Source organism: Gracilinanus agilis, chromosome 1 (genome assembly GCF_016433145.1).
Source record: "Gracilinanus agilis isolate LMUSP501 chromosome 1, AgileGrace, whole genome shotgun sequence".
Lineage (NCBI taxonomy): Eukaryota > Metazoa > Chordata > Mammalia > Didelphimorphia > Didelphidae > Gracilinanus > Gracilinanus agilis.
In genome coordinates this window covers 57154300-57170762 of record NC_058130.1, presented here as the reverse complement: position 1 = coordinate 57170762, position 16463 = coordinate 57154300, and the positions used below count along the sequence as shown (strand labels likewise).

Below are 16463 nucleotides of genomic sequence, written 5' to 3'. Positions count from 1 at the left end.
GATCAGGACAAAGTCTGATTGTTTCCCTTCTGGTCTGAGCCATTAGAATTCCTGACCTGGGTTTAAGTTTGAGCAACAGTAGGCTACACCTGGAATCAGCCACTGTTGGCCACTTGGGAAGCTGTGTTGGTTCAGAGTGCCAGAACTGTAGGCTCCCTTTTGGGTTGGGATTACTGCCCTGTTTATTTCTCTATAGACTTAAGACTGAGCTGGAGGCTAGAACTGATACTCTGTTCCCTTCCTGGGGTTCAAACCACACTGCTGTTGCTTGCTCCTAAACTTGTTCTTCTCTCAGTATTTAACCAAGACTACAGTACAGGTGTCAGTGTTCAGTATACATTCTGGTATAAACAGTGCCTCTCTTCTAGTTCAGTTAAGTAGACTGGTGACCATACTTACATGTGTTCTTAAACCTTTGAACCAGAATGTCAAAATGTATTCTGAACAAAACCATTATTTCATTTTCTTTGAATTCTCACCTTTTGTGATATCTTTCAGATGAGGGTAGTCTTGATCTGATAAGATTTCCTTGTCAGTGTCTTTTAACTTACTATGTAATGTTTGTTAGGGTTAAGAGGTGATAGTATAGAGGCAGTTTGGTAGCACAGTAGACAGAGTGCCAGGCCTGGAATCACAAGGACCTGGGCTTAAATATGACCTCAAGACACCTCCCAGCTGTTTGACCCTGGACAAGTCACTTAACACCCTAATCTTCTAAGACAGGAAGTACAATTTTAAAAAGAAAAAAAAAAGCGATACTGCATTATAGTGCTTCAGGTGTTTGACGTCTCTTCAGAGTAGTGGGGAAAAGGCTTTACAAGTAAATGTTGACACCAAGGCTAAAGGTTAGAATTTCACTTTTTGTTTTAAAAGGTAAGTCTTATGACGAAGTAATTTGGTGAGTATTAAGTCAGTTTTGAAAAAATAACAAATGCTCTCTGTTTATTTTTTAAACTATTTGTCATTTTGCTTATAAGGGAAAATTTTCCATTGATTTTGATAAAATGTCTCATATATATTTAAAGTCAGTAATTTCAAAAGATCAGTTAGATGGTAGGGAGTGATAGGCAAGTGGAAAAAGATGAAGTTGCATATAATGTATGCCCTTTTCAGTAGCTTTGATTTTTTTTCCTTTAGAATCTTTGAATTATGTAGAATATTCATTTTCTTTTATTCAAGGGCACATTATTTAGTAGAGGTAAGTTACCCTTCCCAGGTAACAAAGAGAAATATTGGATAATGGCAAATAGCTGTTAAAATAATTGGAGCCAAAAATCTTTTCTAAGGAACCTTGAATAATTTTTCAATAGTTTTGGCACATCTTTGGAGGGGGGTGGGACTAACCCCAAACCAACCCAATATCTTGTCCAAATTATCATAGTAATAGAGCCTTAAAATCTTAGGTCATCCAATCAAGATTATTTTACTTGCCTCTGGCCACAGAAGGAAAATTTGAAGAGAAACATTGTTTAATGGACTTTTACTTGATGCCTTTTATTCATACAGCCCCAGCCACTTAATGGAAAAACTTTTGTTTTTGTTAATACAAAAAGAACATCAATATAAGACAGAGCATGAGGCATTTTGCACCTGTAATAGTTCAAATATCTATCAGAAGTAGGGTCTTTTTTTAATACTCTGATCTCTGGGACCAGGATTTCTCTTTGAAGTTCTTCAGAATGCTTTTCCCCTGTAATGTTTTTTCCCTTTATATGATTTTAGTTATTGATATTTTCCTCTTTTGCTTATTTCATTCTATATCAATTCATGTCTTCCCATGTTTCTCAAATTTTCTTATTTGTCCTTTCTAACATGATAATATTCTATTGTGATAATATACCTGTTTGTTTAGTCAGTTCCCATTTGGTGGGTAGACACACTTTGTTTCCAGTTATTTTCCTTTCTTTTTTATTAGGAACTTTAATAGACAAAGAACAACAAATAGGATAGCATATGAAATTGTGGACTTTTGTTTCAGCTAAAAAACATTTTATATTAAATTTAACCAATTAGTAATAAAATTGACCTGTTTCTCTTCCCTTCTAATATTTTAAGTATATTATTGATGCTATTTTCTGTTTAAAAGCAAGGTTTACATCTCTAGCAAATGAAAATAGTTTAGTGTTAGCTAGATTGGTTATTCCTTGATCATCCTTCTTGGCCCTTTTTCAACTTGTCATCTCTTTCTACAGTTACTTTACTTTTTGTCTATAAATAAATTTAGATTCTTTCCCTCTTCCCCCATACTAACAAAAAAATGCCAGTCCTTTGACAACCCAGCCTACTTCATCCTTCAAGCTATTGTCCTGTTAATCTAGAAAGAATATACTACACTTGGGGTTTCTACTTACCCATCATTGTCTCTTTAAGTTTAACAAAACAATATGTAGACTGACTGCTAGCTGAGTTCAAATGTAGCCTCAGACACTTCCTAGCTGGGTATGACCTTGGGCAAAGCACTTGACCTCTATCTTCCTCAATTTCTTCATTTATTAATATGAGTATAAATAGGATTTATCTCCCAGTGTGGTTATGAGGGTAAAAGGAGATAATAATACTAGCTTTAAGTTCTATATAAATGCTAGCTAACTAGGTAGTACCCTCTCCCTGTAGAATAATAGATTGTTAGAAATTTCCTTTTTTTCTGTATTTATTATCTAGCACTGTGTGAATTAAATATCTGGGGGAACCTTCAATCCTGGAAGACTCATGTCATTAAATAAGCATTAGAGCCACAGAGTCATGTATGTACATTTGCCAATGTAGCAGGGGATATGATATATGGAGATTGAGGTTTCAACCTTGGTCCAGTTGAAGGATACTGGGGGAGGGTTAAAGCTAAGCTTGAAAAACCAGTGTGTGAAGCTCTCTGGCTCTTGTTCTCTGCCATTCCTATGAGCTTGTGAAAGGACCTCTCCTAACCCTCTGGCTTATCTATGTATGTAAGCCATCTCTGGCAAGCAGTGGTATTTGGAGTCTAGGAACTCAGTCTCTTGGGCTGTGGTCCCTTCCTGAACTCAAGCCCGCTCCTTGGCTGGCCTTAATTTGTCTAGCTTGACCATGTGGGTAGTTGGGCCTCCTGGTCCCTGCTTATGAAATGGACCAGGGCTCATGGAGAATTTCGGGCCTGATGGAGCAGAAGTATCTCAGCCAGGGCCTAACTTTGTTAGAAAGACTGGAAACCTTATTTTGTTTTCTTTCTCTTTATTAATAAATACTTATAAAATTAGTATAAAGTCTCAAAGATTAATTTTTATTCATGATAGCACATTACCTACCAAGTAGACAATGCTTGTCATTCAATTGATTTATTAGTTTCTGGTTATTGTTCTTCCTGCCTTCAAATAATATCTATTCTCTTAACCCAGAAGTTCTTAATCCAGGGTCCACAGATCCTCTTTGGATAAATTTCAGGAAGTTTGTGACCTTGAGTGGGAAAAATTTACATTTTTATTTTCATTATTCTCCAAATGAAATTTAACACTTCCTTTGATTATGAATGTAGGAAACAAATATTCTGAGAAGGATTCCATAGGCTTCACCAGAGTGCTAAAGTGGCTCCAAGTTGACCCATTTTAATCTTGTCTTAGTCTTTCTCTTTTTTCCCCACATTCTCTGCTTCTATGGTTTCATTCATGACTCCTGAATCTGTTTCTGGTTCTATCTTCCACCTGAGTTCTTATAACACTGTTCCCACTTTCTTCTGGATGCTGTATTAGCATCTCAAATTCAACACATTCATAATAGAATTCTAAGTTTGCTATTTACGCTGTACAAGCATTCTCACAATCAATCAAGCATTTACATACTGACTACTATGTGTCACTCAAACATCTTGTTTTAAACCTTACGTATCCTTCCCTCTCCTTTCCCCTTCATATCCTAGCAATTCTACCCTTCAATTTTTCCTGCATCTATATCATTCCATTGTTATCAGCTTGGTTTAAGACCTCATTACCTTTTACCTGGATGATTGTGACAACATTGGAGATGAAGTATCAGAAAAACTGGATTTACATTCAAGTGTTCACACTATTACCTCCCTGGGCCTCATTTCTCATTTGTTAAATGAAGGAGTTGGACTAAACATCCTTTTTAAGGTTCTTCTAGTCCTGAATCTTGAGCTCATCCTAACAGGATCCCCCAGTCTCTAGTTTCTCTGTGTTTCACTCCTTAACACTATTAACAAAATCTTTCCTTCTTTGTTGAAAAATTTTTAGCAGCCAATGGGATAAAATATAAACTTCTTAGTCTAGCCTTTGTAGCTCTTCCAATCTGACTGTAACCTACTGTTCTAGCCTCATTTTGTGGAACATACTTTGGTATAGTTTATTCTCCAGCCAAACTTTTTGCTACCCCTTTATCTCATTCTTTGTATGTAAAATCTCCATTGCCTGGAAATTTTTCCTTTATCTTTCCCCTTCCCATGTAACTTTGCCTATTGAAATCCTCCTTTAAATTCAACTCATCTGTATCTTCTCTTGCCTGTTCTTTCTCCTTGCCCAGCTAGAAGTCATCTCTTCCCTTTGAATCTCTTCTTTTGCCACTTTGTCAGACTCCTCTTGTTGACTTCATTTTCTACTGTTTATTATAAGCCTTTTAAGGAAAGGGACTATGTTGAACTTCATGAATTTTATTTGTTACATTGTAATGCACCTGATATTTTTAGATAAACTCCCAGCAGTTAAAAAAAGATCTTTAACATCAATGCCCCACATTCAGAATACTGTTCTATATTTCCTGTGTTTAAATAACTTCACAATTGTGATAGTGTTTCAGTCTTGATTGTGCAGTGGCATAAAGGAACCTCATAATAATTGTTAAGCTGTTTTGCTGAGCAAGTTAAAATAAAGCTTTTATTATTATGTCTCTCTGCTTTTTATAGTATAGAATAAATATATATTTTAAGAGAATACTACTCACTTTATTTCCTTTGTTTCTATCTTCTGTATATATCTTTTTTTTTTTTTAAACCCTTAACTTTCTGTGTATTGACTTATAGGTGGAAGATTGGTAAGGGTAGGCAATGGGGGTCAAGTGACTTGCCCAGGGTCACACAGCTGGGAAGTGTCTGAGGCCGGATTTGAACCTAGGACCTCCTGTCTCTAGGCCCGGCTCTCAATCCACTGAGCTACCCAGCTGCCCCTTGTATATATCTTTTTAAAAATACAAGTTGGCCGGTGAGTTCAGTGTACTTTCACATTGATCTTCTTCGAGATTTTTTTTTTAATCCTTATCTTCCATCTTAGAATCAATACTGTAGATTTGTTCCAAGGCAGAAGAACAGTAAGGCAATGGGGGTTAAATGAATTCCCTGGGGTCACACAATTAGGAAGTGTCTGAGGCCACATTTGAACCCAGGAAATCCTGTCCCTAGGCCTAGCTCTTGATCCACTAAGCCACATAGTTGCCTCTACTTAAGAGAATACTTTTTAAAAAAAAAAAATTTTTTTTTAACCCTTAACTTCTGTGTATTGGCTCCTAGGTGGAAGAGTGGTAAGGGTGGGCAATGGGGGTCAAGTGACTTGTCCAGGGTCACACAGCTGGGAAGTGTCTGAGGCCAGACTTGAACCTAGGACCTCCCGTCTCTAGGCCTGACTCTCAATCCACTGAGCTACCCAGCTGCCCCCTACTTAAGAAAATTCTAAAGAACACCAAATTCATTCTCACTGAATCTTTGTAATAACCATAATATGTACAGAGCATCTTCATTTTATAGGACATCAGGATTCTAAGAGGTTAAGTGATTTGCTTAAAGTCATACAACTAATAAGTAATAAAATTCAGCCTGAAACCCTAAGAATTCAGAAGAAGCCCAATCCATGGCTCTTTTTTTTAAAAATTTAAACATTTATTAATAATCATTTTTAACATGGTTACATGATTCATGCTCCTACTTTCCCCTTCACCCCCCACACCCCCCACACCCATGGCCGATGCACATTTCCACTAATTTTGTCATGTGTCCTTGATCAAGACCTATTTCCAAATTGTTGGTAGTTGCATTGGTGTGGTAGTTTCGAGTCCACACCCTCAATCATGTCCACCCCGACCCATGCTTTCAAGCAGTTGTTTTTCTTATATGTTTCCTCTCCTGCAGTCCTTCCTCTGAATGTGGGTAGCATCTTTACCATAAATCCCTCAGAGCTGTCCTGGGTCATTGTATTGCTGCTGGTACAGAGGTCCATTACATTCGATTTTACCACAGTATATCAGTCTCTGTGTACAATGTTCTTCTGGCTCTGCTCCTTTTGCTCTGCATCAGTTCCTGGAGGTCTCTCCGGTTCGCCTGGAACTCCTCCAGTTTATTATTCCTTTTAGCACAATAGTATTCCATCACCCGCATATACCACAGTTTGTTCAGCCATTCCCCAATTGAAGGACATACCCTCTTTTTCCAGTTTGTTGCCACCACAAAAAGCGCAGCTATAAATATTTTTGTACAAGTCTGTTTATCTATGATCTCTTTGGGGTACAAACCCAACAATGGTATGGCTGGATCAAAGGGCAGGCATTCTTTTATAGCCCTTTGAGCATAATTCCAAATTGCCAGCCAGAATGGCTGGATCAGTTCACAGCTCCACCAGCAATGCATTAATGTCCCAATTTTGCCTCATTACTCTCCCCTTCTTTCATTTTAGCCAATCTGCTAGGTGTGAGGTGATACCTCAGAGTTGTTTTGATTTGCATTTCTCTAATTATTAGAGATTTGGAACACTTTCTCATGTGCTTATTGATACTTTTGATTTCTTTACCTGAAAATTGCCTATTCATGTCTCTTGCCCATTTATCAATTGGGGAATGACTTGATTTTTTTATACAATTGCTTTAACTCCTTGTATATTTGAGTAATTAGACCCCTGTCAGAGTTTTTCGTTATAAAGATTTTTTTCCCAATTTGTTGTTTCCCTTCTGATTTTGACTACATTGTTTTTGTTTGTACAAAAGCTTTTTAGTTTAATATAATCAAAACCATTTAATTTACATTTTGTAATTTTCTCTAACTCTTGCTTGGTTTTAAAGTCTTTCCTTTCCCAGAGATCTGACAAGTATACTATTCTGTGTTCACTTAACTTATTTATAGTTTCCCTCTTTATATTCAAGTTGTTCACCCATTCTGAATTTATCTTGGTGTAGGGTGTGAGATGTTGATCTAGACCTAATCTCTCCCATATTGTTTTCCAAATTTCCCAGCAGTTTTTGTCAAATAGTGGATTCATGTCCCAAAAGTTGGGCTCTTTGGGTTTATCATACACTGTCTTGCTGATGTCATTTACCCCAAGTCTATTCCATTGATCCTCCTCTCTGTCTCATAGCCAGTACCATATTGTTTTGGTGACTGCTGCTTTATAGTATAGTTTAATATCTGGTACTGCTAGGCCCCCTTCCTTCACATTTTTTTTCATTATTTCCCTTGAAATTCTTGATCTTTTGTTATTCCAAATGAAATTTGTTATAGTTTTTTCTAATTCAGTAAAGAAGTTTTTTGGTAGCTTGATAGGTATGGCGCTAAATAGGTAAATTAATTTGGGTAGAATTGTCATTTTTATTATGTTAGCTTGTCCTACCCATGAGCAATCAATGGCTTTCCAATTGTTTAGATCCAGTTTTATTTGTTTGGAAAGTGTTTTGTAGTTGTTTTCATATAATTACTGTGTTTTGGTAGATAGATTCCTAAGTATTTTATATTGTCTAGGGTGATTTTAAATGGTGTTTCTCTTTCTACTTCTTGCTGCTCTAGTGTGTTGGAAATGTATAGAAATGCTGATGATTTATGTGCATTTATTTTGTATCCTGCAACTTTCCCATGGCTCTTTTAAGAACCTTTGGCACCTTTCCATCACAGTGGCTCTAATAAGTCACAGTCCAAGGTTCTTTGCTTATTGAAACAGTATTGACCACTGGGATGCTGAACATGGGAAATGTCCATAGAAGGATGGCTGGTGATATTACTATTTCTTTGAACCATTCAGATTTTAATGACAGATATCCATACAGAGATGCTTTGTGGAGACTGGTTCAGGATGACTTGTTTTAGGTATCATTTAGTGGCATCTTGAAACTGCCATGCATATGGTACTACCATTTGTGTCTTTGTATGATGTTATGTGTTGACTCTTGTGAACTTCACTGTACTCTTTCCCCCCCCCCCCCCCCAACCCTCAGTGGAAGGATTTCTTGCAAATAGGCCATTTCTTTTTTATGATACTCCATTTCTCTTCTAATATACAATTCATTATCTTTTATCAAAGACTGGGCTTTATTGAGGGGTCTTAGGAACAGTCTTCCAGTCCAGTTCCCTCATTGTACAGACCAGGAAACAAGCCTTGAGGACAGTTGTCTGCCCAAGGTCACAGAGACGGGCATGCCAGCCAGGGCAGTCATTAATAGCAACAGAAAACTGCTACCTTAGGCATACTGATTTATCTGAGACCATATTTTTTGTAATAGTTTTCAGACCTAATGAATGTTGGAATCCAAAATCAATAATTGTAACAACATTCATAGATGATTAGGGAAGGCCTCATCTAGCCAAGGAATGGGACATTCCTAGATCTGGTGATAGAAAGATGAAAAGTAAATATTGTATGTACTGGAGCCAGAAGGGGCAGGCCTCACAGGTTAGCTAAGGCTTTCCCTTATTTTAAAGAGGAAAGATCCAGGGCTCAGGGAGATGGCAAATTTTCCAAGATCACTTCTATTGTCTTAAAGTCAAGATTTGAACTGGCTGTACTGTACCAAGCTGACCCCCTTAAAAGGTCAGAGGGAAGATTAAAATTTATTTCCTTGACTTTTTCCACTGTATCAGGGAGCAAAAGAGAATATCAGTTGACTATAATTTGTGGCATATATGCTGAAAATGAGAAGCAGTCATGTTACGGCAAGTTCACTGAAGATTATCAGTTATCACTAAGGGAATAGCTAAAAGGTTAACAGAAGAGTATTGATAACTTGTTTGGTCGTTTCATTTGTGTATGACTTTCTGTGACCCCATTTGAAGTTTTTTTGGCAAAGATAACTGGAGTGGTTTGTTATTACCTTCTCTAGCTCATTTTACAGATGAGAAAACTGAGGTAAATGGGGTTGGGTGACTTGCTCAGGGTCACACAGCTAGTAAGTGAGATCAGATTTGAACTTGGGAAGATGAGTCTTCCAGACTCAAGGCCCATCCATCCATCAACTGCGCCTAGCTGCTCCTATTGATAACTAACAAATATTTAACGTGGTAGAAAGTGCTACACCAATGTAAAGTGGGATTACCATAGAATGACATGATGTATCAGCAAGAATTCTGGGCGGAGAAACTGAAGACCTGGATTCTAGTTCTTCATTGACCATTAATTCATTGTGTGATCTTAGGCCTTGCTGCCTACTTGCTATTTGTTTCATTTTTGCTATTTTATCAGATGATTTCAGAATTACAGTTATCTTGTTTCTTTCTTTTGCTAGGTTTAACTGCTTTTTAAATTGCATCAATGGAGCATTTTCAGGGAGCTTGGAAGACTATCAGTAATGGTTTTGGATTCAAAGATTCAGTCTTCGATGGCTCTGGCTGTATTTCTCCTACTCTCGTTCAGCAGTTTGGCTATCAGCGCCGGGCATCAGATGATGGCAAACTTACAGATTCTTCCAAAACAAGTAACACTATCCGAGTTTTCTTGCCAAACAAGCAAAGGACTGTGGTAAGTTTATAGTAGCTACTATAAAACTTGGAGATGTGATTTGGTTCTGCAGAAATTAAATATTTTCATCCTGATATAAAGTTATTCTATATGACCTTGAACAAATGACTTCCTCTCTAAACCTCTGTAAAATGGAGGAATTGGCTTAGCTGACCATCTTCCACAGTTCTTTTCAGCATCAGCTTCCTTCTGGTCCCTTCATGTTGGTCTCTGGGCCTTCCTTTTCATATTTCCACTAGTTTCCACTCTTTTTATAGTTCTTTTGCCTTTGCCTATAATAATCCATTCTCTTCCTCCCACAAGTCAAGGTACAGTCCTCATTGCCTTATTTTTTTTTTAATTAAAACCTTTATCTTCCATTTTAGAATCACTACTGTGCATTCCAAGGCAGAAGAGTGGTATGGACTAGGCAATGAAGTGTCTGAGACCAGATTTAAGCCTGGAACCTTTCATCTCTAGGCCTGGTTCTTAATCTACTAAGCCATCTAGCTGCTCCCCATTGTTTTACTCTTTATATTAAGATTGTTATTATGACCACAGGATTTAGGTCTTGAATGTATCTCATAGATCATCTAGTCAGATTCTTTTATTCAGCCTTGCAACTTTCCTTTTCAGTGTTATAAGGCTAAACCAATTGAGACAACATATTTAAAGTGCTTTATAAATGTTAAAATGCTTATGATATCAACATAGTCATAAAGGTCACAGAATGTGTATGGAGCCAAACCAGAATTCATACCTTGGTTTTCTGAATTTGGAATTAGGACTCTTTCTACTATACCTCACTACTGCTCATAACATTTCTTTCAGACTTTAAGATTTATCAAATCCCACAATAGTTGTGTAATTTAGTACAGTTAGAATTTTATACAGAGCATCCTTCACAGAGCAAGATAAGTATTGTTACAATCCCTACCCTTAGGAACTTATGACAGGGAACAAAATAGAATACTCTATGATCAAGTGTCCATTCCATTCAATGATATGAACAATAATGTGTCAGGGGAAGGAGACAGCAATGTGAGCCCGAATTGATGTTTGTCTGGGAAGCAAATTTATCTCATCTGTGTTTGGGAGATGAACCTATACAATGAGAATAGACCAAAACCCAAGTTCTTGTATTAAAAAAAAAAGAGGGGATGTGGTAAAAAAAAAAAAAATAACTCAGTCCTGCTTATGCGCTAGATTGACTCACATAGTAGATTAAATTAATGACAATTACAGATCACTTTCAAACAAATTTTGGAATTATCCTGTATTTCCAAATGAAGTCACCTATCTTCAAAAATGCAGCATTGTAGGAATTGGGATACAGGATCAGTAACAAACTTTTATAGATATGTCATACATAGAAATCCTTTTTTTAAGTATAAAAATAATTATGGGTGTTTATTTAATTTTGATAATTAAAAGTTAAACATATACTTTAAAAAATAAAGCACTGTATTCCATTCTAAAACTACCTTTTTGTTTCTAGGTTAATGTTCGAAATGGAATGAGCTTGCATGATTGTCTTATGAAAGCTCTTAAAGTGCGAGGTCTCCAGCCAGAGTGTTGTGCAGTTTTTAGGCTTCTCCATGAACATAAAGGGTAAGAGCCTTAAAAAAAAAAAAAACACATAAGCAAGTCAGCTACTATGACCAAAAAGTACTTCACAGTCTCAGATAACTGTACCATTTTCTATTGTCAGTAAATGTTTCCTCCCTGCAAAACAGTATTTGCCCTTATTCAAAGCCTGCCACCATTGACTCTTCCTGCCAAGCAGGCAGCTATGTTAGCCAAGGGCTACACTGGTTTAGACTGTAAAATTATGTCTATAAAGTCTTGTGGAAAAGAATGGTAGATTATGAGTAGTATTGCCTTATAAAACTGAAGGGCAATGGGAGGTAAAAAAAGTTTGGAGGAAGCTTTGTAGAAGATGAGTAGTTGTCATCCCAAGAACATTTAAGGATGAAACTGGAAGGACCCACAACAAATGAGAGAAATGGTACAACGATGATACAGTTTTGAAAACAAACTCTTTGCTGTTATGGACAGTTGGGCCCATTTAGGCATATATGCCAGGGAGGTAATTCTTAAAAAGTCCTATATACATCAAAATATTTATCTTTTTGTAGTAGCATTGAACTGAAGCCAAGTAGATGACAGCAGATTAGAGGATAGCTAGAAAAATTGTGGTACATGATTGTAATGGAATGTTACTGTGCTGAAAGAAAGAACACAGTCATGGATAGATCTACATGAACTTAAGGAAAGTGAAGAGTAGCCTAAGGAAACAATAAACAAGGGAAACAGAAAACACACCATCACAAAACAAAAAAGTGGGAAACAATGTGAAATTATAAGCATAGTCCCAAAGAAGAGCTATGGGAAGACATCTCTTCCCACTCCCCTGCAGATGTGGAAGGCCTGTTGGGATGGAACATTGCATATATTTTAAGGTTTTCTCAATATATTGATCAGTTTTGCTCTTTTTTGTCTTTTTCTCTTTTAAGAAATTTGTTATATAGGCTGGCTCTCTGGGAGGGAGAAGGATAGTGAGAAATTTAAGTGAGATTAAAAAAATACATGATGAATATGATAAATGTTAAGAAACTTGGAAAGGCTTATGAATTGACTCAAAGTGAAGTAAACATAGTGGGTGAATGACTTGAATATAAAGAACGAAACTATAAGAAAATTAGGCAAACACAAAATAGTATACTTGTCAGATCTCTGGGAAAGGAAAGGTTTTAAAACCAAGCAGCAGTTAGAAAAAATTACAAAATGTAATTTAAAAGGTTTTATACAAACAAAAACAATGCAACTAAAATCAGAAGGGAAACAACAAACTGGGAAAAAAATCTTTATAACAAAAAACTCTGACAAAGGCCTAATTACTCAAATATACAAGGAGTTAAATCAGTTACGCAAAAAAAATCAAGCCATTCTCCAATTGATAAATGGGCAAGGGACATGAATAGGCAATTTTCAGATAAAGAAATCAAAACTATCAGTAAGCACATGAGAAAGTGTTCTGAAACTCTAATAATTAAAGAAATGCACATCAAAGCAACTCTGAGATATCATCTCACACCCAGCAGATTGGCTAAAATGACAGCAGGGGAGAGTAATGAATGTTGGAGGGGATGTGGCAAAATTGGGACATTAATGCATTGCTGGTGGAGTTGTGAATTGATCCAACCATTCTGGCTGGCAATTTGGAATCATGCCCAAAGAGCACTAAAAGAATGCCTGCCCTTTGATCCAGCCATACCTTTGCTGGGTTTGTACCCCAAAGAGATCATAGGGAAAAGGACATGTACAATAATATTTACAGCCATACTCTTTGTGGTGGCAAAAAACTGGAAAACAAGGGTATTCCCTTCGATTGGGGAATGGCTGAATAAATTGGTATATGCTGGTGATGGAATACTACTGTGCTCAAAGGAATAATAAATTGGAGGAATTCCATGTGAACTGGAAAGACCTCCAGGAATTGATGCAGAGTGAAAGGAGCAGAATCAGGAGAACATTGTACACAGAGACTGATACACTGTGGTAAAATCGAATGTAGCAGCAATGCAATGACCCAGGACAATTCTGAGGGATTTATGGAAAAGAATGCTACGCACATTCAGAAGAAGAACTGCAGGAGTGGAAACACAGAAGAAAAACAACTGCTTGAACACATGGGTTGATGCGGACATGATTAGGATGTAGAATTCTTAATGACCACCCTAGAACAATTATCAATAATATGGAAATAGGTCTTGATTGATAACACAGGAAGAAACCAGTGGAACTGTGTGTCAGCTATTGGGGGGTGGGGGTGGGGGGAGAGAGATCAAGAACATGAATTATGTAACCTTGGGAAAAATTTTTCTAAAAAATAAAAATTTTTAAAAAATGAAGTAAGCAAAATCAGGAAAATATGATATATGACGACTTTGGCAATGAAAATGAGAATAATGACAACAGGAAATCAGTGGAAACCAAATGCAATAAAGTCGCAAACCCTGCCCACCTGGACCTCAAAGAAGCTGCCCTTTTCTCCCCTCTTTGCAGAGGTGGAAGACAATGGGCATGAAAAAGGACATTGGACTTGGTTTACATATTGGTTACTTTTACCAAACATCGTCCCATTCCTTCCCCCAATTTTTTATAAGGGATTGATTGCCCTCTGGAGGAGAAAGTAATATAATGGGAATTGTATACAAGTCATGTAACAATAAAGTATATGGATAAAAAGGAAAAAATAGGCAATGGAGCCACCAACTTTAGACTAGGCTGCCTGAGGAAGGGGAAATTGCACCACAGAAAACAAAGCTGGGAAAAGCAGTTGGACTAGATCGAGTAAACACAGAAGAGAATCTTGCCAAGAGCAGTGAGAGACCAGTACTGAAAGTATCTGAAAGAGTACAGGATACTGATGTAGAAAAAATCTAGGACCTTCTACTCTCTTCTCCTAAAAACATGAGACTTCCTGATTTATGTGCAAAGAAAGAAAAAGGGTGAGGGCTAGCTTAACCCTTCTGCTTCACTATCATCTGAGGAAAATCAAGAAATGTCATGTGAATTCTTTGGGGCAAATTTCTGGATGGATGTGGAACAGAATTGTACAGAAGGGGCCAGCACATCTGGATTGGTAGCTGCATAACTGGAAGAAGTGCTCACATAAGGGAGATCACAAATAGGTCTGAATCTATAAAAAATTAAAAAGAAAACAACTGGCTTATAATTTTTGGATTATTTATAGGATATTGTCTTTAAAAGCACATGATAATCTTTATGATATTGAATTACAAATCCCTCTGTGGGACTTATTCCTTCCCCCCACCCCCCACCCCCCATCTTTTCAGGGAAGGCTTTCTGAACTTCGTGATCCTCTCTGTTAAAAGATAACTAGTCAGAGCCTTTCCAGCTTGGTAGAAAGACCTCCCAGAATTCTAGTCTAGTCTAAAAGTCACCTGCCTAATTGTACCATTAGCTTAGTTCAATACCTTTTTCTTTTTTCTTTCTAACCCTTACCTTCTGTCTTAGAATCAATGCTATGTATTGGTTCTAAAGCAGAAGAGCAATAAGGACTAGGAAGTGGGGGTTAAGTGACTTGCCCAGGGTCACACAACTAGGAAGGGTCTGAGGCCACATTTGAACCCAGGATCTGAGCCTGGATCTCAATCCATGAGCTACTTAGCTATGCCCCCTTCAATACATTACTCAACTCTCATCAATCTGAAGCCTTTTTAATCTTTTCTCCAAGGAGATATCAATATCTGTCTCAGGTAGAAATCTGTCTCAGGCCTCCTGTAGGCCTTCAGAATAATCACCCTGCTCTTCAGAAAGATGGCATTTTCTACCAAGTTGCTAAAGGGGTTTTTCCCCTACCATAGGTGTAACCATACCCTCCTGTTCAATAAAATGCCTCTGGAATCAAACACAAAGTTTTCGTTTTGGATTTTGAAACTCTTCTCAGCTTAGCCTTTCTTAGTCATCATTCATGTTCCTTTTCACTGTAGTCTAGCCAGACTGACCTCCTTGTTCTTCTCATACAATATTCTTCTCCAGGCTTTTTTACTGGCTGCCCAAAGTGCCTGAAATATAAGTTTTCCCCACTTTCTCATTTAGGATCTCCCAAGTATCTTCAAAACTCAGCTTAAGCACCACCCTGCTTACCTAGTACATATTCTTGTATATTTATCCATGTATATGTTTTCTTCATAGAATGTAAACTGCTATAGGGCAGGAATTGTTTCATTTTCATCTTTATTGCCTAGCACATTGTAGACCCTTAATAAATACTTATTTACTGACAATTCAAGCTTACATTTAGCAGCCTTTGAATAATAATAGACATTTCTCTAGTCCGTTATGATTTTTTTTGATCATTGTAGTAAATGAGGTAGTTAATGTAAGTCTTCTTATTTATCTCCATTTTATGGAGGAAATGGAAACTTGGAGAAGTTAGGGAACCTTTTTAAAGTCTCCTGACTAATAATTGGCAGAGTCTGAACCCCTGTTTTGTGATTTTAAATCCAGTGTATCCTTCTGCTAGCCTCCCACAAATAACTGTATTGGGGTGAGGTGGAGCTTATTTCAGGAAAATTCTAACAAATGTGGATTATGGGGACAGCTAGATGGCTCAGTGAATAAAATCAAGCCTGGTATGGGGGTCCTGGGTTCAAATGTGGCCACAGATGTTTTCTAAGTATATGACTTTGGGCAGGTCCTTTAACCTCAGTTGCCTAACACTGGCTAGTCTACCTTGGAACCAATAGTATCAATTCTAAGACTGAAAGGTCAGGTTTTTTTTTTTTAAAGTAGATTATGTTTATGTATCTTATTTCCTGTGTTCCCTCTTATGAGAGGTCGGCTGACAAGATCCATTTTAAAAATATAAACAAAAAATTTCTGGTTATCACATGATGATAGAATTCGATATTTGTGAAGGACATCTGGCAGTATCATTTTTGTGGCCACTTGAATTCTCTAGAAAATAGTCATTTGTTTTGGTAATTTTGCAAGGGTTTTTCTCTTATGTCTTGTATATATACCCCAGATAGACAGTAGATCTTTCTGTTATTAGATCAGTAAACAGTTGGTTTAATCCCCTGAGAAGGAAATTACCAACTAACACTGCTCTTTAATCCTCCAACTCATTTATAGTTGTATTTTAAAAGTATGAATTTCACAAAACCTAATGCATTTTTAATGTTTAGTAAACTTTATTTTAAATAATAAGTCTATAAGTACACACATTAATGCAATTTAGAAATTATTAGCATCGGATTCTAACCTCTT

The 16463-nt window shown here is 37.0% G+C and overlaps 1 protein-coding gene across 4 annotated transcripts in view; it reads left to right on the top strand.

The window, feature by feature from the left end:
* The window catches only part of RAF1 (Raf-1 proto-oncogene, serine/threonine kinase), a 76473-nt gene that overhangs the window by 30628 nt on the left and 29382 nt on the right, over positions 1-16463 (top strand). For 2 of the 4 annotated variants that reach the window (XM_044666908.1, XM_044666838.1), the window contains exon 1: positions 9607-9683. In XM_044666908.1, the coding sequence (XP_044522843.1) occupies positions 9607-9683 (77 nt within the window). Of the gene's footprint in view, positions 1-9450; positions 9684-11160; positions 11274-16463 lie in introns of those variants that run through there. The other 2 variants (XM_044666777.1, XM_044666977.1) reach the window with 2 other exon arrangements.